At 33.9% G+C, this 26,842-nt stretch overlaps 1 protein-coding gene across 1 annotated transcript; it reads left to right on the top strand.

Moving 5' to 3' along the window:
* Positions 1-539: 539 nt before the first annotated feature.
* Positions 540-24,780, top strand: LOC148304857 (calcyphosin-like protein). The gene is made up of 7 exons (XM_088267614.1): positions 540-693; positions 14,534-14,687; positions 17,713-17,809; positions 19,261-19,341; positions 20,430-20,554; positions 21,111-21,195; positions 24,608-24,780. The coding sequence occupies exons 1-7, from the start codon at positions 672-674 to the stop codon at positions 24,707-24,709; spliced, it is 666 nt and encodes a 221-aa protein (XP_088123740.1). The 5' UTR covers positions 540-671; the 3' UTR covers positions 24,710-24,780.
* Positions 24,781-26,842: the final 2,062 nt, after the last annotated feature.

Genomic DNA, 26,842 nt, shown 5'->3' with positions numbered 1-26,842 from the left:
CTACACCAAAAATTACGATGACTCTATTCTAATTTTATAAATGCAGAAGATTTTATAAATGTAGTACCTAAAAGGTACTTTATTAATAAGTATCTTTATTATTTTTGTCAAAATGTCCAACTCCGGACCTTTGAAATAAAATGAACAGCACATGTTGTTATAGGTATATCCGCATTGTCTTTACGTGGGTAAGGGCATGTATCTAGGAGGAATAATAATATTATTTATTCATTCGTAACCCACTATCGCAATAACACAGTTCGACTTACTTCCGTTTGATCCACTAAAAATCCTAGGTAAGTTTTGCTTTACAAATTATTTTATTTACTGAACCTTTCCCATACAAAATATATTTATTTCAGTAATAGGAAAAATATAATGCATTTTCAATCACTTAAATCAATTAATTTAAACGGAAAAATAGTAGGCAAGTACCGACATTGAATTGAATTAATGTGCGTAGGTACTTTTTCGGAATTTAGGAATTTCAAAATAATAAGTATCTTTTTTCAAAATAATGTTTTGTTTCAATTGTAAATTTGTCGCAATTTGTTTTAATCAGAAAGATTTGATGTGATATTGTGATCGTTTCGCCATATTTTTGTGTAATAATTATAATTTTCTTGCATACAGCAGTCATTGTGAAGTGCTAGAAGAAATTTGTTACAAAGATGGCTAATTCAACAATATCAGGTAGGTAGATATTATATTATCCGTAATATGTATGTTCCATAGTTAGTACTGATTGTGAAAATCACGAGTACGTTGAAGTCGTTTGTGTTTTTCTAAAATATATTTTACTCGGTATAAATGTGAATATTATTTGAAAATTTTGTGACATTGGGAAAATATGCCTCGGGACAAAGATGGTAGATATTATTTTTTATAACCTTATTACTTTTATATGTAATATAAACCGTATTTTTAACATTTTTATGATTTTTAGTATCAATACATTCTATATAGACTGCCTTACCGTTTTATGTTTAAAATCAACCTATTAATTTTTAGTTTTGTACCAACTTACCATATTATATATCCTGAAATTGTACCTTACCCTTATTAATATACCTTTATGTCGTGACTTGATGACATAACTTATCGATAAAACAAAAATTAAAAATGTAATGACGACAACTGAAGATTTTTACCTAAGCATCGGTCAACTATGCGACGAAAATAGACAATTTACGTAGAAAAGTTATTTCGTAAATTTCATATATATTTATATTATATGCCTAGTAAAAATATATCTAACGTCCGCCTCCTAAATGTAATGGTCAGCACGCTCGGCTACCGTTCTGTAGGGGGTCCCGGGTTCGATTCCCAGAGGGGGGGGGGAGTCAAATAAATATAAGTGATTTTTTCACTGTAATATTTATTCAATATTTCCCTGGACTGGTGCCTGAAGCGGAGGGCTTATCACCTTCCTTATCCCTTCATGTGTTAACGATCAAGATAACACTGCGTTTATATTCGTCCGCCTCCGTAGTGTAATGGTCAGCATGCTCGGCTACCGTACTGAAGGTCCCGGGTTCGATTCCCAGGAGGGTCAAATAAATATAAGTGATTTTTCACTGTAATATTTATTCAACGTTACCCTGGACTGATACCTGAAGCGGAGGGATGATCACCTTTCCTTCATGTGTTAAGGGTCAAGATAACACTGCGTTTATAGGATGCAGTGCCCTATGCACCATTTAGGTGCGGATAAGGGTTTGAAGAAAAATATATCATAGGCGCTTTTGATGAGTTATTTATTATCCAGAATAAATAATCTTTCAAATAATATTTTCTCTGTATACCTGTATAAATAATTTCATTAATTGATTCGGCAGTAACTTTGTGGTAATTAATATCTATCCATTTTTAATTTAAGTTTTACGTGATAACTATCACTATTTCTTAAAATATACGTGTTTTGATGCATTCTGCATCATTTCAAAACACCAGCGTTTGAAAATGATGTAAAATATATAGAAACACGTGTCGCAGTAGATTTTCAGAAATAGTTGTAAAACTTAAATTTAAAAAATAAACATAAAATAATATTAATATATCGTAGTCGTACTTGAGAATGTGACCAACCAACAAAACGTAAAATGTTCAGGAGGGCCTTTTGCTTGGCAAGAAAATAAATATCAATGCAGTTAGTTATTTTTAACAAGTCAACATATTATACTTCCAAGTTTAATATCGCTTTGGGATGTTTTCAGGGCAATATTAAGCTAGTAAGATATCAAATAGTCAATAATCACGTTTATGTAAAAAAATTCACTTGGTCAATTTCTCCTGTATGACTACTATACAAGAAATAACTTATAAAAAAAAATAAAAAAAAAACCCTTATCCGCACCTCAATGGTGCATAGGGCACTGCGTCATATAAACGCAGTGTTATCTTGATCGTTTACACATGAAGGAAAGGTGATCAGCCCTCCGCTTCAGGTACCAGTCCAGGGTAATATTGAATAAATATGACAGTGAAAAAATCACTAACATTTATTTTACCCCCCTTGGGAATCGAACCCGGGACCTCCAGAACGGTAGCCGAGCATGCTGACCATTACACCACGGAGGCACTTGTAAAAAACACGTGTTAAATATTCACCATATTCATATAAGGTCAAAAAAGAGTCAATAAACGCACATATTTTAAAAAGTGGATTTGTCTGGTGCCATTTATGGTAAATAAAATAGGGGAAACTGGCTAAATACCGTAGGAATACACAATCAATAATCTGGTATTGATTAACCATTAGAGCCAACTTTGTAATCAAAACGGGAATGAAACGTTATCTACTTTATATCCAAACATACATATATGTATACTATTATTACAAAAAAAAGTTTTGAAGTTATTTATTTATTTATTTAAACTTCATGTACAGAAAATAAATAAGTACTTTGGCCGGTTTGTTGCTAAAAAGCAATATCTTCCTACCAACCAAAAACAGACTAATGATATTGATCAAAACGTTTGATACCATATAAAGCTGTTTGTTATCAGAGGGTAGATAGTACTTGAACATTTAAAAAAACATAAATCGCTCACTCCTTTCAAGAACGTCATAAATCAAAAATCGTCAATTTTCAGTTGTGCATGTTTTCGGAATGCCCAGAAAATGTACTATATCCCAGTAAAAGAGGCATATTTTTAACTTTATATTTACCCGCTACATGGCAGAAAGTGTTGTTTTCTCATTTTGAAGAAAAGGTATTGTCCCATTATTTTTTTAAATAAATGAAATATTTTTCAAATGGAGAAAAAACCTTCAGGTTTTACCTAAAAAGATGTGTTGCACAGTAAAAAGTTCAATAAGTGGCTTGATATTTATTTTTAATACATTGTATAATATTTTTAAACTTTAAAAACGTTCTCCTGAAAAATCAAGTTTTTTTTTATTTATGACGTTCTTGAAAGGAGCGAGCGAAATCACAAATTTGACCACATGCACAACTGAAAATTGACGATCTTTGATATATGACGTTGTTGAAAGGAGTGAGCGATATATTACATATAAAAACATGAATGTATTGATTGCTTTAGCCTACAAACACACTTCTCACGTTAATTTATTATTATAATAGAAACCACCGCCCTTATAGTCAAGAAATGTTATCACTACTCGGTAAATCGAGGTGACTAAAAACCATGTAAAATTGTTTTAGTAATATTATATATGGATGTCTATCCGTTTTGTATTTGAATTTAACTCTGTAAATACCACTATTTATGATAATATATTGTGACACGTGTTTCGATGCATTCCGCATAATTTTCAAACACAAACGCTGTTTCAAAATGATGCGGAATGCATCGAAACACGTATCACTATAGATTTTTAAGAAATTATGGTATTTACCAAGTGAAATTAAAATTTAAAATGGATATATACTACCATAAAGTGACTGCCGAATCAATTAATGAAAATAAGGATATGTTTTGAATCACTATAGGTACATATATCATACATTTTTATCCGCCTCCGTAGTGTAACGGTCAGCACGCTCGGCTACCGATCTGGAGGTCCCGAGTTCTAATTTCAGGAGGGGGTTAAACAAATAAATAAAAGTTATTTTTTACTCTAATATTTATTCAATATTACCCTGAACTGGTACCTGAAGCGGAGGGCTGATCACCGTTCCTTCATGTGTTAACGATCAAGATAACACTGCGTTCATATGATCCAGTGTCCTATGCACCATTGGGATGCAGATAAGGGTTTGAATTTTGAATGAAATATATTATGTCTCGTTTTGTACTTGAAATGGGCGTAATGGTAAACCTTTTCAAAAGTCTATAAAGTGACCACTTAAGCCAGCCAAATGCCAGGTCCGAAGCCCTGGGATGCTCAGACCTCCATCTTTTTTCATATAAATAAACGATAGATGTTTCACCTCAAGTAAAATAAATAAATAAATAATACATGGGTATTTTTACAATAGGTATCTCTCTCTATTCTACTCTGCGATCGTTATTTTTTTTTTCTTCCTCATCTTTTCTTCTTCTTCTGCTTGGTGTAGGCCTTGTGGCCTCTTTTTAAGGGGGATTAGCCTCCTGTGATGTCGATTCCCAGCTGTTTTTCCATTTCTTTGGTGGTCTGCATCTCTTTGGGAGTCGTCTCCATTAGGGTTGGCCATGCAGTGCAATGTAAGGGAGTCTGGATGGTTCCATTCTCCTCACATGCGCATACCATTGTCTACTTCGTTGCCTTCCCCACCTAACTACATATTCGATCTCGCATATTTCTCTTGTCCTGGCGTTCCTTATTCTATCTCGTAGACTCTAGCCAGATATGCCCCTTGGAGTTTTCATTTCTGACACTCTTAGTGCGTTTTTTTGTGACTGCGGTGTCCACTCTGCATTCGATCCCACGCGTCATGATGGGTCGCATACAAATTTTGTATATTTTAATTTATCCTTTTATGTGATTTACTCTAAAAGAACAACAACCTTTACTGTCTGAAAATGTCAGCATTCAAAATAACTAATTAGTTCCAAAAAAACTGTTACCGTTGGCACAAAAAGCGCTTAGAGTGTCAGAAATGAAGACTTTAAGAAGCATATCAGGCAAGAGTCTTCGAAATAGATTAAGAAACGCCAGGATCAGGGAAATATGCGAGATCGAAGATGTCGTTAGGTGGGGAAGGCAACGAAGGAGACAACGGTATGCGCAGTGAGGAGAATGGAACCACCCAGACTACCCCACATCGCACTGTACGGCCAACCCCATGGCAGACCACCAAACAGATGGATCGATAGCTGAGAATCGACATCGCAGGAGGCTACTCCCTCTTAAAAACAGGCCACAAGGCCTACACCAAGAAGAAGAAGAAGGAGTTACAAAAAAAATCATTATCGTTTTCAAATTTCCGTTGTTATACTCTTGCCGACATTCTAGATTCGTGACGAATAAAAAGTAACTCATTCCCTCACAAATCGGTTGGGGTAATTTAATTTAGAGCTCTTTTGTACTTATATCACATATTTTACCTTGAATTTTGCTTTAAATTGCTAACGGGAAAATTATTAACTTGGGAAATCAATTTTTCACAACTTGTTCTTCTATATTTATTGTAAAAAAACGTTTATAGTGGTTTGCACAAAAAATATTAACATCCCCTTTGAACCGTGTATAAAAAAATACACAGTACTTAGAAAGGCGCAATCTGACGGTTCTATGAATTTTAGTATAAAATTTTGAAGGCATCGTTAAGCGTTATACAATAGTACGCTTTGAAATAACGTCAAGGTATTTTTAGAACATCGTCCCTACAACTGGCAGATATTAAGACCACCGGTTCCCAACCTTTTTTGAAAAAAAATGTCAGTAATGTAGGCCTAGGTCTGATATCGCTCACTCCTTTCAAGAACGTCATAAATCAAAAATCGTCAATTTTCAGCTGTGCATGTTTTCGGAATGCCCAGAAAATGTACTATCTCCCAGCAAAAGTGGCATATTTTTTACTTAACATTTACCCGCTACAGGGCATAAAGTGTTGTTTTTGAATTTTGAAAAAAATGTATTGTTTAATTATTTTTTTAAAAATACTAAATATTTTTCAAATGGAGAAAAAACCTTTAGGTTTTACCTAAAAAGATCTGATGCACAGTAAAAAGATCAATAAGTAGCTTGATATTTATTTTTAATACATTGTATTATATTTTTAAACTTTAAAAACGTCCTCCTTAAAAATCAAGTTTTTTGATTTATGACGTTCTTGAAAGTAGCGAGCGATATGCGCTAAGGATGTTCAAAGGAGTGAACGGGGTCAATCAATGTTGAATCAAATATTGAGCTGTAAGGAATTCATCTCACCAATCACAAGTCTCTAGTGAAGTTCTAGTGATTCAAGATCAGTGTTTCAAAATTGGTTCATATATATAGAATTTCCAAGAATTTGAGTAGTGTGGTTGTCAATAATCGGTAGAATTGGTAAATTGGTAAATTGGTAAACACGCGTGTAAAGTGATCACTTAAACCAGCCTATGATGCTTAATTGAGAAACCCAGATTTGTGAACAAGGATCTGGACACACCAATTTTGGGTGGGAGAATATTTATTTGAACAAGTCTCCTCGTAGACGTTGACGATTAGTGCTGAAAAAGCTTATCTGTCGTATGCTGCTCTGAACAACGCTTCCACTCTTATTATTATTCCAGTAAAATCTCTAATATTCCTCAGCCAGGACATCCGCTATGGTCCAACTCCTCGACTTCCCTAATTTCCCCTTTCATGATAAGTTGAGGTAGGCATGTTCCCCACCTCTACACGTGTTCCAGGAAGGAGTTTTTTTTTAAAGAAAAGAGAAATATTTGTGTTTTTATTATTTACACAAATATTTCAATTTCATACTATTTCCGTGAGCCTAAGCGGCTCATTATTAGAAATAGGTATCAAAATGTGGTAGAGTGGGTTCGAACCGAGAAACTCTGACTCTCTTTCTCTCGAGAAAGAGTCCGCGACACTAACCACGGGACCACAGCCTGACACTTGACGACACAGATCTGGCACTCTTTTACATTCATTGACAGTTTTGTGTGTGTATGTGTATAGGCAGAAAAGCAGTGCCTACCCTGGATTACTCGCGTTCCATATTTTTATATATGTTTCTATACCAGTGTTCCGCAGACTTTTTCTATTCAAGATGCACTTACCAAATTAAGAAATTTCTGATTTACCATATTATGGTCACGTATTTAACATATTATGTTTAATTCGAAATGTGAACCTAGTAAACTGAGCACAGGCCATCAAAATTTGGAGCCATGTGTTATTTTCACAAAACTAGACGTTTTTTTCGCGGCACACCAACTAATCACTACGGTACACCATTGTGCCGCGGCACACCAATTGCGGAACAATGTTCTACACGACCAGTGCCTACTATGACTTATTCTTACCCAACTTTACTGCCTACCCTAATTAACCACCCTAACTTCGGGTTATTTTCAGGCATATTTTTTTATAAACAAGCAAAAAAATCACAACGTTTTTTGCCACAAAATATTTTCAGGTATGAAACCTGACAAAAATTTGTCAGTGTATCCGGTACGCATTAAATATTCTTGGAACAGATATCGCTCACTCCTTTTATCAACGTCATAAGTATATCAAAAAACTTGATTTTTCAGTAGATCGTTTTTAAAGTTTAAAAATATAATCAAATGCATTAAGAATAAATATCAAGCCACTTATCGAACTTTTTACTGTGCAACAGATATTTTAGGTAAAACCTTAATGTTTTTTCACCATTTGAAAAATATTTACTACAGTTAAAAAAATAATTAAACAATACATTTCTTCAAAATGCAAAAACAACACATTCTACCCTGTAGCGGGTAAATATTAAGTTAAAAATATGCCGCTTTGCTGGGATGTAGTACATTTTCTGAGCATTCCGAAAACATGCACAATTGAAAATTGAATATTTTTAATATATGACGTTGTTGAAAGGAGTGAGCGATATCTTTTCTCGTGCGCGTAGGTCATACGGGTTAGCGCGGAATGTTGAAAAAACCGAGCGTATCACGTACGTTCGTGTGTACACACAAGGCGGTTAAAAACTCTGTGCTCGCCACTGTGTATGTGTGTATGCGTGTGTGTACATGATTTCAACGCTAATTTGTAACTAACAACTGTTTCATATATTAGGTATTGATTAACGATTTTATATGATAGGTAATTTGGTCATTTATTTTGGTTTACGTGAGTAGGTAGTTTGGGTTGTAAAGATTGACAAGACTATATCACTCGTCCACTTACAGCACTTGTCTGCTTGTAGCTAGTAACTTTTCCCAGACTGTAATGTGAACACTAGCTTCGCTTATCCACTTACCTTAAAATAATGACAGCCAAATGGTTATTCGTTTATTTATTGATCAATAGGTGATGCTCACGGCCAATGAAAAAATCCGATTGCCTGAAAACATTCTCGATTTACTGAATATGCGTCGAGGAAAACTAAACAGCTATATCGTAGTCATACAGGAGAAAGTGACCAAGTGCATTTTTTTACAAAAATGTGATCATTGACTATTTGATATCTTACTGGCTTAATATTGCCATGAAAAAAAAAGGATTTTTAACTTGGAAGTATAATATATTGACTTGTTAAAAATGACTAACTGCATTGATGTTTATTTTCTTGCCAAGCAAAAGTGACTTAAATGGCCCTCCAATGAATATTTTACGTTTTGTTAGTTGGTCACTTTCTCCTGTACGACTACGATATACTTAGTACAACCCTAATTTGACCCAATAAATTTTATATTTGATAGATATGGGTAATATTTTTCTTCTTCTTTCAACCCCACACCGAATTGTGCATAGGGCACTGCATCGTATCGACACAGTTATCTCGGTCGTTAATTACACGAAGGCAAGTGATCAGTCCGGCGATTCGAGACCCAATTTAAATTTAATTGTAGTACATTTATAAACCTACTGAGAATTTACACACCTTACTCACAACCGAAACGGTATAAAGTGATTGGTAAAAAAATTGCATTTTTCGGTTCCTCGGTGAATCGCTGAACCGCGCTATTAAAACAGCGTAAATAGGGGTGGCGTTAGGCGGAGAATCACTGAGTGAAAAACGTCCTGTATCGCAGCAAGTAAACAATTTTTAGCGGCCATAGCACTAGAATTTGAGACATAATGCTGTCTTGCTCGTAGACTACACCTAGCCGGAGTAATAATAATAATAATAAATTTGGATAACTTATATAGCGCCATTTTCGTAAAAAAAATACCTCAAGGGCGCTTCACTGTAAATGAATTGGAGAAAATATTATGGTGGAATTGATTTAGCAAACAAATGTGTTTTAGTCTTTTTCTAAAGATCATCTCACTCTCACTATTTCTAACCATTAGGAGTAACAACATCAGTGGTAAGATCACACCTCGACGATTTAACAACATTTCTGACTATTCGTTAGATAAAGAAGTTCAACTATATTTTACGCATTTTCCTTATTTTAGAGAGTTCCGGAGACAATAAATAATATTTTGTTTGCGTTTTGTATTGTTTATTTATATCTGATATCTAAACAGTGTTTATTTATTTAAACTTTATATACAGAAAATAAATAAGTTAATTTCCGGGCTTATTACTAAAAAGCACAATCTTCCAACTAACCAAACACAGACTAGTGATATTGGTCAAAACGTTTGAATACCATATATAGCAGTTTGCAATCAGAGGGTAGATAGAACTTGAACATTAAAAAAACAGAAATTACAAATGGATGATAATAAGAAAATAATGGATGATAGAGAGAAAAACTAAGGGAGGAGGTTTGATGGACAGTTAGGATTCTAATGATAGATAGTAATGTCTCAGACGTTTCTCGTCCGTTATATCGAGCTTTTACTGTACTTAGATATACTTGCGGGTCCAAAAATACATCCACATACGAAACATACAATAATGTTATTTTTTATTTTATATTACAATACACCTGGCCCTCAGGGGAGTCCACTTTCCTTAAGATAGGCCAAGTACTATGTGTAAATCGATAAAGTTATTTAATATTTACTTTAATGTTGACTTTAGTTATCGGCGTTGTGATCGTCGAAAATTGTGTATTTTATTAAGTGATTTCCCTCGCCTCGTTTGGCCTTCAAAATCAGATATGTTCACAATTACTTTTATCACCGGTAATAAGGGTTTTTTTATATTTATTTGTATATATTATATATGTACATATATAAATATATATATATATATATATATATATATATATATATATATATATATATATATATATATATATATATATATATATATATATATATATATATATATATAAATAAAATAGTAGATACTTAGGTCGTTTATATATTTTTAATATAAGTTTTACTTGTAAATACCATTACTTCTTAAAATTACAGAAAAAATGTTTATATAAATAAATAAAAATAAGGAAAAGCTCCCCTTTTCATCCTTGAACGTCCCAAGGCCCCACTCTAAAATTTAAACTTAGCTACACATACGGTGTTTGAAAATGATGGGGAATGCATAGAAACATGTGTCACAAAAGAGTTTTAAAATAGTGGTATTTACCAAGGAAAACTTTGATTGAGAATATGTAGATAACATATTTACTATTTTTACTCAGAGACTGCAGAATTAGAGTAAACTTTTTACTAGTTTAAACTTTTATTCAAACTAGTAAAAACATTACTCCCGAATAGTGTATTCAATGCTCATATTTCCATTAAAATAAAGCAATAAATTGATGGATTTTTTTTTTACATTTTGCATGCCAATAAATAATCTTTAACACGCTAAACAGAGTCATGCGTGGGTTACATTTTGTCTTTAATGTGTCCTTTTTACGATGATAAATTTCCAACATTTTGTTTGTTCAAATACTTGTTCGCAAATTTGGGTTTTCTCCATTTAGGAACATACATGCATGTGAGGATGATATTTGCTATTTTTCTTCTTTGTCCAGGCTTTGTAGCTTGTTTTAGAGGGATTAGCGTCCTGCGGTGTCGATTCCCAGCTGTCAATCCATCTCTTTGGTGGTCTGTGCCCGGGAGAAGAATATATATGTATTTAAATTTTCCCCCTTATGACTTTATTTTATTTTGACACCGGAACGATGACAGATAATTAGGTAACTTTTCTTCTTCTACAAACCCTTACGCGCACCTGACGGTGCATAGAGCACTGCATTATCTAAATGCAGTGTTATCTTGATCGTTAACACACGAAGGAAAGGTGATCAGCTCTCCGCTTCTAAGTACCAGCCCAGGATAAAATTGAATTCCCCCCTGGGAATCGATCCTGGGACCTCCAGCATGGTAGCCAAGCGTGATGACTATTACATTACGGAGGCGGACGAATACCTACATATTTCATTATTTAATATCGTGGGTATACTGGCAAAAAACGTTAACTCTAAAATCCCTGTTATTTAAAGTTAAAGTTGAATTTACTTTTAAAACCAAATAAATATGGCATTTCAAACTACTTTTGCCAGTTTATAGAACGTTGAAAACATTATTATTTGCATCGTTAAGTTAAAATTGCATATTTTCGAGATAACGTTTTTTGCCACGATATGATAAATTAACTTTTCAACCCTGCGGTTTCCGATAGCCACGCGATTCTCTTCGTCTGCGTATGTATGTTGTAATTTTCACGGAGACTTACGATTAAACGGTCGTTAATTTGGGGAAAAGCTTTCCACCCCTGTACGCGTCACCCGCCCTCGAGCGGCCTGTGGAAAGTCGATGGAAGGGAGGCTAGTGTTCTAGATTTCTTTGGCGGGTCGACAACCCCTCACACACACGACTCGACGACTTTTCACGGGCAGTTTGACGCTGCACCTTCGCTCCGACCGTCCTTTCTTCTTACATTCTAAAGTAGACACTATTATACAAAGCAAAATACCATGTGAAAGCAATCGTCAAACATTTACACCCATTACATTTCAAAGACACAAGAAGACCTTTGATGTCAGACGCGAAACTTTTTTACACGTCAGTACCTTCAGTTTTAAAATAGGCCCTATATTTTTTTATACAAGGTGAAAATATGCAGCAGCCTAGGCGGAAAATCGTTTCTCACAGTAAGTGCTTTAGAGATTTTTTTTGTAAATTGATGTCTCATTATAGATGGAGAATATCGGAGTCTGAGTGATAGGGCTTATGACCTATCATGGGCCGGTTTAAGGGGGAACTTGCAGACTTCAAATTCAGAACGCGTACGAACGCGCTAGAGGTCGGTCGTGCTTCCACGCGTGATTAAAAAAATGTATTGGAATTCGATATGTTTTTTTTAATACATATTGAAAAAATGTTTTTTTTTAGTTGCATTTAGTAACTCTTTTCTTTTCAAAACCATATGTTTTTTTTCGAAAAAGAGCATATTTTTCAAACGATATTTTATATGTTCTTTAATGTTACCTGAGTTCGAAGAAAATTATGTTGCGATTTATCGTATATTGGGTCTTAAGATCACCTTATACACGTGTAAAATTCACCACTGACACGTGTATAAAGATTGATTGACAACCATACTGACCAAATTTCGGAAGTTGTATACTTATGTATTTCCTTCAATTGACACATTCTTTCATGTGCGAGTTCTCGGCAGCATCTATGGTTAAAAGCAGTATTTTTTTAGAAGAAGCCAGTTTGAAATGTTTATAAGATTCTTCTCGAATTATTTAACATACTTGGAGACTTTGAAAACATGATTTTCAATTAATTTTTTTATTAAACTTATGTTTTGACCAGTTTATTCACAATATTTTGAGTGTGTCCAAATCTTTTTTCACAAATCTGGGTTTGGTCGCCTTGACAACTATATATTTTTTGTATCGATATCTCAACAGAAGAGGAATCCATGTAAAACTTCTCAGGAGAAGCCGGACTGTTGACTGTCGTCAACAGACCTTCCGTTCCACTACAAGAGGGTTCGGCATTTTGGGTTCCTAGCTTGGTTTATGGTACCAATGTCCTTCACTAGTTTTATCATGTCGCTCACTCCTTTCAAGAACGTCATAAATCAAAAATCGTCAATTTTCAGTTGTGCATGGTTTCGGAATACTCAAAAAATGTACTATATCCCAGCAAAAAAGGCATATTTTTAACTTAATATTTACCCGCTACAGGGCAGAAAATGTTGTTTTTGCATTTTGAAGAAAATGTATTGTTTAATTATTTTTTTAAATAAACCAAATATTTTTCAGATGGAGAAAAAACCTTCAGGTTTTACCTAAAAAGATCTGTTGCACAAAAAAAGTTCAATTAGTGGCTTGATATTTATTTTTCATACATTGTGTTATATTTTTAAACTTTAAAAACGTTCTCCTGAAAAATCAAGTTTTTTGATTTATGACGTTCTTGAAAGGAGTGAGCGATGTATGATACCACCTCTCGTGAGAGTTCCTTATGAGCTAACTCGGATCCGATATCGGATGGTCCTCACCCAGGCTCCTGCAGCGCGCCTCCAGCTGTTAAGTATACCAGAGTCGATATAACGATTCCCATCACTCTAGCGTTTAACAATTTGACATTAAAAAAACTCAAGCTGTAAATATAAACCGAGAAAATTCGACTAATGCCGTCTTAATCAGGTAATCGAACAAGTAACAGTTACACATCAGTCACATCTCTAATGTATACGAAAAGAATCGTTTTGTATATACAATATGACACACAGTATTTGATACGTAGCGATCACGTTAATGAGTGTAGACGAAAAAAGGTAATCAATCGTACGATATATAGGAAAAGTATGTAATGCTAGGTAGCGAGTGTTTCTCCCTCGAATTTTCACACATGAATTATATGAAATCATTTATTTATTTTTATTTCATCATACATGTATTCACAAATTACAATATTGTGCCCTCACTGAGTTTACACGTGCCCATGATTTTTGTAATATTTTTTTTAAAAACTTTATAAAATAATATAGCTTTGTTATTGGTACATTTTTTCTCCAACCGGTTTCGACAAGAACCTTGTCATCATTATGGTTAACCCTGTTTATGTACATGTTTAACCCTGATGATAAAAAGGTTAGTGTCGAAACCGGAAAAAGAAAAATTGTACCAATAAAAAAGTGGTTGAAAACAAAATAGTTTTCGTTTATAAAGTTTATAAAATGTGCCACAAAGTATCTGCGAAAAACGTTCGAGCAATTTTTTTGTTTGTTTTATGAACTAAGTTGTGAAATTTATAGAAAATATGAAACAAAACTGTATCCTGATTTTACTTAGATTTTTCACTTAAAAGCTTTCAATATATATCTCTGTCACTGCCAATTTAAATAGATACAATTTTGTGAAACCACCACCAACTATTTTTTTAGAAGTGCTCCTGTGTAGGCGGTAAAAGGGATTAGTATTTAGTTAGATCAGTAAGTCAGCTGGATCCGATTCCGACTCGACGTTGGCCGGTACACAGACGCCTCCACAACCCGCGTGGCCGGCTGGAGACTGAGTAGGGCCTTGTTGAGCTGTAGCCAGATTTGAGAGGTTAGGTAATGTGTCGGTTTGGTTTCAGGAATGTGGAACAGGCCGGCGTCAGCCACGTCCCGGCAGGAGGCGGAGCTGATGTCGCGCTCGTCGCGCGCGCTGGCGCACACGGCCGACCCGGTGGAGAGGCTGCGTCTGCTCTGCCTCGCGAGGGGCGCCGCCGGCATCATGGGGCTCGGCAGGTGACACCGCTAACCATTTACCATACTCTTCCTCTGTCTCAGGCTGTGGCACTGTGTGCTGTTGGATGATGCCAAAGATGCGATGTTGAATGATCTGACAGGGGTCATGCGACCAGCGTGGAATGTGGATCTGATGGCCAACAGTACGAATTTTGCACTCTTTCGTCAGTTTTGAGTGTCTCGTTGGGACGCTTAGGTGGGCTTAATATGGTGAGACAGGCAACTGTTCCTGTAGGATGCTGATATAGTCGGGACTGTGCTTCCTTCCGAGAGGAACGCACACGTTCTCTCGCTTGTACTTCCCTTACGGTGTGGTATTTGGGTCCTCTGTCTCTGTTTAATTATTCATTTTTGTTCTCTAATTGTATATCACAGTGTTTTTGTTTTTGTAATTTATATGTAAATGCTTGTGCCTCAATTTTACTCAAGTTTTGTGTTACTTTAGCTTTAAGTCATTATTTTTGTTCGTAAGTTTCGTAAATACTAAACTTTTGTATTTTTTTAAGTAAGCATTAAGGGGATCCTGAGGGGACGTAGTGTCGGGCTCTGCCCATACATCCTCCTCCCCCCTCACATTAATCTACATAGAGTTTTTATTCCTTGAGAATATTTTGAATATCAAATAATGTTATATATAATATAGAAAAGATTAATAATATAAAAATTTATTTGAATGGATGGGTCCGAATGGAAACCACAAGTTTCTATACCGGACCTGGGAATGTGACAGGAGCTTCCAACAGGAGTCCTTGCAAGCATTCATGCGGATCCTTATACATTACCGCGCCCGAGTGACCGGCGATCAACCAACCAAGGCGTGATCGAGTATGTCGTCAAATACTTGGGCGTGGCATGTATGAGGAGATGCACGAATGCGGAAGAGGCGAAGGTTGTTTGCAAAGGAAAGAACGCAAGGCTGAGACGAGCGTTATCGATAAAATTAAGAAAAGGGTGTTGAGATGGTTTAGGCATGCAAATCAAATGAGTGAAGAAAGAACAGTGAAACAAATTTATCAGGCAAATGTGGTTGGTAATAGAAGCAGAGGAAGACAAAGGAAAAGATGCAAAAAGCATGATCAAATATTTCAAATACTTGGGTGTAGTCAGGTCAGGAGTCTGAATGATCGGCGGTTATGTATGAAGAGATGCACGAATGCGGAAGAAGCGAAGATTATTTGCAAAGACAGAGGGATGTGGCGTTCTATTCTCTCTGCCTACCCCTTCGGAAGCGGCGTGATGGTTGGTTAGTTAGTTAGTCAATATATAAGAATATGAGCATGTGGCTAATTTTTATTCAAGAAATATGTCAAATTTAAACCAACCACAAGGCACAATTACATGAAGATGTAATTGTGCCTTGTGTTATAATTCTGTAATAATAATACAGTAAACCCCCTATATAACGTTGAGATAGGTACCGCGTTATCGGAGGGAACGTTATAAAGTAATGTATAATATGTATGAAATCTCGGGTATGACGACGCTACTTGTTATACGGATTGCATAGACTGGCGCAATAGCATCACCATTGATTCTTAGGGATTACTGGAACATATATGTTTTAGATTTCCCGGTCGGATCACCAGGACAACTGACAACTTAGCGCTTCCCACGAGTAGAATAAACTCTAAACAATGTTTCTATATTAATCGTTCATCAAAATTGGTCAACGATAAATATAGGAATTTTGTTCTCGCTGCTATGTCAGCGCTGAGATCGCTTACATTGTAAGTCGACATTCATATCGTGATATGTCCCTATTGTCATATAATTTGTCGGGTAAATATATCCAAAATTAAACACGGTTATTGGATTGAATTCTACTTTTATTTACATATATGATTCGTGACGCGTTTCGTCTTTGAAGACATTATCAAACACTGACCAATTTGTTTTATTTTGGATTTATTACCCAACAATTCAATATGGAATACCAACTGTCTGCAGTTACAATATAATTTGCGTTCCCTTTTCCCTTTTTCCCCCTTCCGTCCCGCTTCCAGGTATTTTCAGTAACTTACAAGTGTGAAATTTTGCAACTGGAATGGTACAAATACCTGTTTTGTGTTGTTCGTTAATGTTAATGAATTTATGTAGCTATTCTGTTAAGTTTCCAAATAAAATATTAAAAAAAATGAAATAATGAATTCACAACAAATAACGTATGCGTATACAACTATTGAATGAATGAATAACAGCTTTTATAGCTCATGGATTATAGTACTGAAAGTAGATCGAGTACATTTGTAACGATCGATCCCGAATTACTTTTTCGCAAATTAGTATCGCGTGTAGCCAACTGCTGTAATGCTAAATTCTGCCTTGGATCAAATAAATTATTTTTAAACATAAATAATTAAACTGCTGAAATTTTAAAAAAATGTAAGTTGGAACATCATATGAAACTAAACCCATATGATGTTCCAACTTATATATATATACAGGTCAAATCTCTTTGTAGCGAGTACCGAATTTAAGAAATTTCCAGTATAACGAATCTGAAATTTGTATTTTATATATATATATATATATATATATATATATATATATATATATATATATATATATATATATATATATATAGTTTAAAAAAATATATTAACTCTGTACATATTTAAATATAAATAAATAATACAAACATAAACAAAATTCTATTCGTTGTCTTCGAAACTCGGCGTTAAATGACGTTGCTGTTTGATATCGACGCGCTTGCTTTCGGTAATCCTGCTTTGAAAGGGAATTCAAGTTTTGTTTACACTTTTGAAGTTTTGAGACATAATTTGTGATGTGTGACAATTTAAGCATGTATAATATTAACAGGACGTTTTTAATTTTTTTAAACATTTTACTGCATTTTTTGTCCTTTACATCCGAAGCTCGTTAAATAGGGGTCCGTTATATTGAGGTTTTACTGTATTTTAAATCATTCATCTTTATTTCCTAACAAGGAATCGTTGAGAGCTCTAAATCGATTCTCCTGTGACCTACATATTTTGAACAAACGATTGTTGCGTTATTTTTTCAGAGTCTTTCGGAGAATGGATGACAATGGAAGTAAGACGCTGGACCGAGACGAGTTTTCCAAAGGCTTGAAGGACACCGGCTTGGAAGTGACGGAAAGTGTGAGTATCTCGCAAATACAGATTTCTATCAGCGTCCGACCGCCGGCGCCGGAGAGGTTACACGTCTCTTCGCGCCCAATTTTTTTTAGATAATGTGTATTGGATATTTTTTTTGTTTTTTAGAGAATATATCGTGGGTGTACTGGCAAAAAACGTTATCTCGAAAATATGCAATTTTGACTTAATGATGCATATTATAAAGTTTTCAACGCTCTATAAACTGGCAAAGTAGTTTGAAGTATCATATATATGTGGTTTTAAAAGTAAATTCTACTTTAAGTTTAATAGCGGGTATTTTATTCAGGCTAAAAGCTTTAAATAACAGGGATTATTCAAACATAGATTTTAGAGTTAACGTTTTTTGCCTGTATACTCACGATATATTAAAAAAAATTAAACTTATTACCTTTCAATAACTCTTATCTTTTCAAAACCATAACTGTTTTTTCAATACAAAAATTGTTTTAAGAAAAATACTGGCCGAATACTGGCTTTAATGATCACCGCTAATAGTGAAAATGTATTGTAGATAATGACATCTCAACATAAATGAAGAAGAATATGGAATTCTTGATATTTACAGGGCTTACGACCCGTCATAGGCTGGCTTAAGTGACCACTTAAACCAGCAATCGCTTAAACACGTGTAACATTCACAACTCTAGGTACGCAATAGCGTGATTGATAACCACGCTACTCAAATTTCGAGATCTGTGAACAAAGATTTGTGTATACTCAAAATATTGAGAATAAAATAACTGGTTACATTATAAGTTAATTAAAAAAATATTATTTATCATATTTTCAGGCGTCTCCTAGTATGTATAATAATTCGGGATGAATCTTATACATATATATTTCATGAATTTCTCTGCTAAATAAAATAAAGAACTTACTTAACTTAACCATAGATGGTGTCGAGAATTCACATGCGAAATAAGGTGTCAATCAAAGGATAAACACAACTTTCGAAATTTCAGTAGTGTTGTAGTCAATCGTGGATGTTATACGTAGATAAAGTGATCACTTAAACCAGCCTATGACAATCGTAACCCTGTAAATACACCGACTTTATATTCTTCTTCCTCTATGTTGAGATTTTGCTTTTGTAGATAACACAATCAACACTAAAAACAGTAAATTGAAAATATTTTAATTTATCTTTTCTACTATCCTCAAGGGACTCGCACATATTAGCAGTGCCCAAATCACGCAAGAACGTGTATGCAACCCCGGGTGTCTTAGACATTTCAGCTACTCTGTTTTTCCTACATTCCTCTTCCATTTCCTTTCCCAAGTAGCGGAGAAGTTCTTCACCCTGAGCTCTTTCACTCGCATCATCTTTGTCCCATAAAATATTTCCCTTTATATATAAAATGTGGAGCCCATAAAATATTTATATCGATAAGGTTCGCCAATAGTAGAATAAATAAATTATTGTTTTGTTTCAGGAAATCGATATGTTGTTCGATCAGTTTGACTCTGATAAAAGTGGAACTATCAACATTGACGAATTTCTAGTCCATATTCGTGTAAGTATGCAATAAGATTTTTATGTTTTTAAAATTTAAAATGCGTAATTTGTCTAAGAAATACAATTTTTTTTTTTTTTTTGACATCTCATCAAAGATGAAGAAGAATATGGAAGTCTGGGCATTTACGGGGCTTACGACCGTCATAGGCTGGTTTGAGTGATCACTTTACACACGTGTAACATTCACCAATTCTACCCATTATTGACAACCACACTACTCAAATTCTTGGAAGTTCTATATATATATGAACCAATTTCCGTTACACGTGTGTAAAGTGATCACTCAAACCAGCCTATGACGGTCGTAAGCCCAGACTTCCATATTCTTCTTCATCTTTGATGAGATGTCAAAAAATAATATGAAAATAACTCCTGTAATTGGAGATAATCCCGATTTTGTGAACAAGTATTTGGACACACTCAAAATGTTGTAAGAAATACAAGACAAATGGATCATTATCAGACGGAAGGAATATCTAATTTAACATACTCAACCTATAAAGGATTGTATTAGACTCGTTTTGTGTTTATAACAGCCGATAATCAATATTTTTTTATTCATCATTTTCTCGTGGAAAATTCGCCTTCGTAAATGCGTTGTTTTCGTCAGTTGGTAATGAATGACGTCGCAGAAACGATGGATTTATTTGAATATTGGTAACATTGCTAAATTATTGGCGGCTCTATTTGTTGATGTCTATGGTACGTTTAATGCGAATTTTGCAAAAGAAAATGATGAATGAAAATATTGATTATATCGGCTGTTATAAACACTTCACGAGTCTTATACAATCCTTTATAGGTTGAGTTTGTTCAATTAGATATTCCTCACAAGTAAAACCCTATTGATTACATTTTTTTTATTATTATTATTTTTTATTATGAGGTCAAGGGATCTTGCATCCCTTATGTCACTGCGACCATATTAGGTCAATTGTGACCCTCGCTCTGTATCATAGCTCACTCTCAAGACCTACATGAGTCATGTAGCTCACAACCTGTCTTGGTGGTGAGAACTTCACCTTCTCGGAGTCTAGTAGTGGTGCTCCAAGGTACTGATAACATACTTATAAATAAACTTTTCAGCCACCGATGTCTGACTCCAGGAAATCGATTATAGCTCAGGCATTCAAAAAGTTGGACAAGACAGGAGACGGGGTCATCACGCTAGACGATATACGGACTACATATAATGTGAAGGCAAACCCGAGGTATCTATTTCTATCTACTAGTACATATACTCTCCATATGGATATTTATGTACAAAGCAAAATATAATGAACCTTATAATGATCAATGGGTGAACAGCGTCATTAAACTATACCAATTAAAGAGCTTTAAAATACTTTATATTGTAAAAAGTCTAGTAGATAATGACATTCAATGGTATTTCCTTGATAGAATTTAATGTTGTTTGAGTAGTGTTTTGTCCACCTCCGTAGTGTAACGGTCAGCACGCTCGAATACCGTACTAGAGGTCCCGGGTTCGATTCCAGGTGGGGGTTAAATAAATATTGGTGATTTTTTCTCTCTAATATTTATTCAATATTACCCTGGACTTGTACCTGAAGCGGAGGATCACCTTTCCTTCATGTGTTAATGATGAAGATAACACTGCGTTCCATATCGTATGAAATGATGCGGGGTGCCCTATGCAACATTGTTGAGCTGATAAGGGTTTGAAAAAGAAGATATTTAACAAGTGAACATTCAATTATAAAATGAGCAGGTTCTAATATGTATTTATGATTTTTTCTGTTTTGCAAGGTATAAGAGCGGGGAGGAGAGCGAGGATCTCATTTTGAATAAATTTCTGGAGAACTTTGAACAGGAGGAGAGCCGTGATGGAGTGGTAAACAAAATTCACTTTAATTTCTCAACAAGGTTTATATTTTGTCAAACGGCTGTGCAGAGCTATAAAGCTCTGTATGTAATAGCTAAGGATATAGTAGAGCTATGTAAAGCTATATATCTCTGTACTTTTTTTGGCAAAGCACCCAAAATTGAATATTTACCTCTTTACTTATATTTAATGATCAAAACATGTATAAAGCTACAAGCTCTACATTTAATTTACAACATTTTGAGTGTGTCCAAATACTTGTTCACAAAATCTGGATTATCTCCAATTACAGGAGTTATTTTCATGGACACACTCAAAATGTTGTAAATAAATTATCTGGTCAAATTATAAGCTTAATAATAAAAATGAAAATGGTATTTTCTGGCGTTTCTCATGTGTGATTATAATCCAGGATTCGGATCTCACATACTAATATAAGAGTTTCTGCTTGATAAAAAGCTTCTTTACATCTCACCAATAGATGTCTCTAGTGAAGTTCTAGTGATTCAAGAAAAAGGATTCTAAATTGGTTCATATATATAGAACTTCCAAGAATTTGAGTAGTGTGGTTGTCAATAATGGGTAGAATTGGTGAATGTTACACGTGTGTAAAGTGATCACTTAAACCAGCCTATGACGGTCGTCAGCCCCGTAAATGCCCAGACTTCCATATTCTTCTTCATCTTTGATGAGATGTCAAAAAATAATATCTACATTTAATGGCTAAATATATATATTTGTTCGCTAAGTATAAGCAAATATGACATAGATTATCTAATATTTAACTATATATCCTATAATATAATAATTTTATTAATAACTACTAACATTTACATTTTATTCCTTCACTAATATATAAAACAATAATTAAAGTCTTTATTTTTAAATTCATTCAATTAATTTTCATCCTTCATACTTTTTAGCATACCTTACAATCCCAATTTTGCAAACGTGATTATTTTTTTCATGTGGTATTACCAATGTAATGAGATTATCTCATTCTATTTTTTATTGTTTTATTTTTGTAATTGTGGACATGACTACTTATTAGTTATATTTATTTAAAAAAATATAAATATAAATATGAGAACACTAAGCAAATGTGCGAAGGCAAATAGCCGCAAGTTAAAAACAGTGAGTTTTGTCCGCCTCCGTAGTGTAATGGTCAGCACGCTCGGCTACCGTTCTGGAGGTCCCGGGTTCGATTCCCAGGGGGGGGTCAAATAAATGTAAGTGATTTTTTCACTGTAATATTTATTCAATATTACCCTGGACTGGTACCTGAAGCGGAGGGCTGATCACCTTTCCTTCATTTGTAAACGATCAAGATAACACTGCGTTTATATGAAGCAGTGCCCTATGCACCATTGGGGTGCGGATAAGGGTTTATTATTATTTTATTATTATTTAAAACAGTAGTTTTGAGATAAACGAGTTTATAGTTAACTTAAAATGATGCGTTTTGCCAAAACATGTATCAAATTAATACAGTTTTGCGGCTATTTGGGTAATGAATATCTCGGTAAAGGAAAGAGATAGAGCAAAATTGTGATTGTATATGATGCCAGTTATAAGAATGCTTTAAGCCGTGTTAAGCCAAATAGCCGCAACTTGAGTCACGGCTAGTTGCCTTTACACTTAACACATTAGTATAATTTTTATTTTAATCTAGTTGAGACCCTTTCTCATTTCTTCAATCTTGTATTATTCTCATTGCCCTGTTTTCGCATCACTTGTAGAGAACATTATCAAATGTTTTTCTCACTCCACCAAGAAAAAAATACATTTTTAAAATACAAGTATAAATATTTAAAGTTTGTTGCCAATGTTAGTTTTGAGTCTAAAATGACTTTGTCAATATTTACTCTCAGCATTATGACCAGGCATTTGCCAGCATTTTCTCGCTAGTTTTGTGTTTTTCATTTTGCTAATATTTAATTTAAGACTGTTTATTTTTAGACAGACTCAAATACTGAAGTCTTCATTCTGTTTATTTATTGCATCTGCATGATCTTCACCCATTATAACATAGAGATTGATTTATCATCAGCGAAAAATCATATTTTGAGATGTTTTATTTTTTAAGTAATACTGTAAACATAAATCTCAACACTGGCATATTTAAAAGATGGAAGGCAAGTCAAATAGTACTGCACATATCGCGCACTCGTTTCAAGAACGTCATAAATCAAAAATCGTCAATTTTCAGTTGTGCATGTTTTCGGAATGCCCAGAAAATGTACTATATCCCAGCAAAAGAGACATATTTTTAGCTTAATATTTACCCGCTACAGGGCAGAAAATGTTGTTTTTACATTTTGAAGAAAAGGTATTGTATTGTTTAATTATTTTTTTAAATAAACTAAATATTTTTCAAATGGAGAAAAAACCTTCAGGTTTTACCTAAAAAGATCTGTTGCACAGTAAAAAGTCTAGTAAGTGGCTTGATATATATTTTTAATACATTGTATTATATTTTTAAACTTTAAAAACGTTCTCCTGAAAAATTAAGTTTTTTGATTTATGACTTTCTTGAAAGGAGTGAGCGATATGAGGATCTCATCAATCTCATTATTACGAATGAAGTAATTACTTTGTACAACTCACTCAAATCAGACTTGACATGACAAACACATACTCGAGTGTTCGTATTGTACAAGTACATACATATTAAGCTGTAACATCTTTAGTCTTTATTCAATATCACCCTGGACGAATTCACATAATAAGTTAACTAACTATCATACCGCTTCACCGCAAGGGTAGGCAGAGATAATAAAACGCCACATCAATATCTGTCTTTGCAAACAATTAGCCTCTTCCACATTTACGCATCTCCTCATACATACCCGCCAATTATTCCGACTCCTTACCTGACAACGCCCAAATATTTGAAATACTTGAAAGCCTTACTCTGTTTTTCTACCAACGACATTCGCCTCTTTTTTTACTATCTTTCTTCACTCATTCAATTCACTTGCCCAAACCATCTCAACTTGCCTTTCTTAATTTACCGATAACGCTCATCTCAGCCTTGCATTCTTTCCTTTGCAAACATTCTTCGCCTCTTCCGCTTTCGTGCATCTCCTCATGCATGCCATGCCCAAGAATTTGATGACACACTCGATCATGCCGGTTGATCGCCGGTCACTCGGCACTCAGGCGCGGTAATGTTTATACTTATGGAATGTAATATGTAATCCTTATGGATCCACATGAATGCTTCGAGGACTCTGCAAGCTCCCACCATATTCCCAGGCCTGTTATAGATACTCATGGTTGCAATTTAGACAACTATTCATTAAAAAAATATATATTATGATATTTACTTATTACACACCTTTCTTTATTGTATCGATAATGCTTATCTTAGCCTTGTATTCTTTCCTATTTTCCTTTTACATGATTAATTATTTTTCAGATAACATTAGAAGAGTTTATGAACTACTACAGCGGAATCAGCGCTTCTGTCGACACCGATGGATACTTCGACCTCATGATCCGCCAGACCTATAAACTTTAAGCTCCTTTTAACCATTTAATTTAATTTTATATCTATTATTACAAGATATAAATACTTATTCTAACACTGCCTTTCTTTATCTTTCTGGTTTCAAGATTTTATCTTCATTCATGTGTTGGTTCACAAAACCAACATGTAGCAAACGCTTTAATATGTTGTATGAAACTCTGAAATAACACAGGTGTTGACGCTAATACCTTACATCTACATATAGAGGGAAAAACAATCCTTAATAAAAAAAAGTTTTTAATAATTATAAATATAACAAGACCTCTTTCATCCGAATGCCGAAAATTTACCCTCTGTACGGACTAGTGGGGCGTTCAGATTACAGTACAGAGAATTTGCAAAGTATTTTTATTAAATTAAATAAAACAATTATGAATTGCGAAATTTTAAATGTACCTATTTATTCAACTTTTTTAAAGAAATCAAATATTTTAGCCGGTCAAGATTTGTTTAATGATGAGTAAAAAGCTTTGTCTCTCAATTTACGTAAAAGTATCTTCTTGGCACAGGAATATCCACTTGGTCAGCCCATTCTTGGCTTGTATTATTCGGATTATCGGGGGTTCGGATTAAAGAGGTCCTGCTGTACTTTATTATATATCCGAAACATTACCAAAAAGTTTGCATAAAAAATATAGAATAGTAAAATACATATTGAAAAATACCTACACCAGTTGACAGATGGTGATATTTCTCCTCCCCCACAGATGGCAGGCCTATCACTGTCACTCTACCTTGACACACTACAAGTTTCACCTATTAAAATAACATTAAAATGTTTGCTATAGCCAACCTTCATATCTTGAAATTATGATATAATTATATGCAAAAAGCAATTTGAAAGTGACAATATGTCAAGTCATACCTGCCAAAGATCATTACAGAATTTATCATTTTCACTTTACTTTCTGTTGTGAAGTCAACATCAATGGTACCTATCTATTTATTTTGATGATTTTTAATTCAGTTATATTGAACATAATATATGGAATAGAAATGATATATATTTTTATATACATTTGAAGAACGCACAACTGGCACATTGGTTGTGATATTTTATTGTATTTACACAATAACAGTTGCTAGCACTCGTGTTGTGATGTGTGTAGAATTTGAATTTACTGGGAAACTTTTTTAAAAAATGCACTCATGTGTTTTTAAAAAATATATATACACATATATTTAAATATGTACTTCATATATCGCTAAATCCTTTCAACAACGTCATATAAAAAAAAACTTGATTTTTCTGGAGATTGTTTTTAAAGTTTAAGAATATAATAAAATGTTTTAAAAATAAATATCAAGCCACTTATTGAACTTTTTACTGTGCAACAGATCTTTTTAGATAAACCTTATGGTTTTTTCACCATTTTAAAAGTATTTAGTATATTTAAAAAAATAATTAAACACTACCTTTTCTTCCAAATGCAAAAACAACACTTTCTGCCCTGTAGCGGGTAAATATTAAGTTAAAAATATGCCGCTTTAGCTGGGATATAGTTAATTTTCTGGGCATTCCGAAAACATGTACAACTGAAAATTTACAATTTTTGATATAATGACGTTATTGAAAGGTGTGAGCGATATCAGAAACGAATAACAACGTAGGTACGTCAAATGTTACCGACATGATAAAAGTTTAATTGGAAACATTGTTTTGAAAATTAAAATTAAATACTAAAATATTACAAAATGTACAGCTTTAAATAATATTTGAAATATAAATAACATTCAAATTTATTGTTTCGGAATTTACTTTGTGGAAAGTCACGATAAAATTATAGATAAAACATTTGTTTTTTTACCATTTAAGTATTATATTTTACCTAGTTTCGGAAGCTACAGATGATTCCATCCATGGGTTTGAATATAAGCTGAAATTTTATATTCAAATCCGCAGATGGAATCATCTGTAGCTTACGAAACTAGTCATTAAAATACATATAATACTCAAGTGGTAAAAAACAAGTGTTTTATTTATAATTTAACATTAAAAGTGGTATTGTTTCTCCGCAGTTATAATATCCTTTTTACAATATTTTTTTAAATGTTATTTAAGAATGTTTCATTTTAACTTGATATTTTAATTATTGTACTTTTTGAATTATTCATAAATTAAGA

Source organism: Brachycentrus maculatus, unplaced genomic scaffold, assembly GCF_059751285.1.
Source record: "Brachycentrus maculatus isolate JH-2025_06_01 unplaced genomic scaffold, ASM5975128v1 h1tg000301l, whole genome shotgun sequence".
NCBI classification, from domain to species: Eukaryota; Metazoa; Arthropoda; class Insecta; order Trichoptera; family Brachycentridae; genus Brachycentrus; species Brachycentrus maculatus.
The sequence above is the reverse complement of the archived record's forward strand: the minus strand, read 5'-3'. Positions and strand labels throughout refer to the sequence as shown.

Coding starts and splice junctions, on each gene's coding strand:
- LOC148304857 (XM_088267614.1), top strand. CDS start 672: ATGGCTAATTCAACAATATCAG. Junction 694..14,533: donor GGCTAATTCAACAATATCAG/GTAGGTAGATAT, acceptor GTTTGGTTTCAG/GAATGTGGAACAGGCCGGCG. Junction 21,196..24,607: donor AGGAGAGCCGTGATGGAGTG/GTAAACAAAATT, acceptor ATTATTTTTCAG/ATAACATTAGAAGAGTTTAT.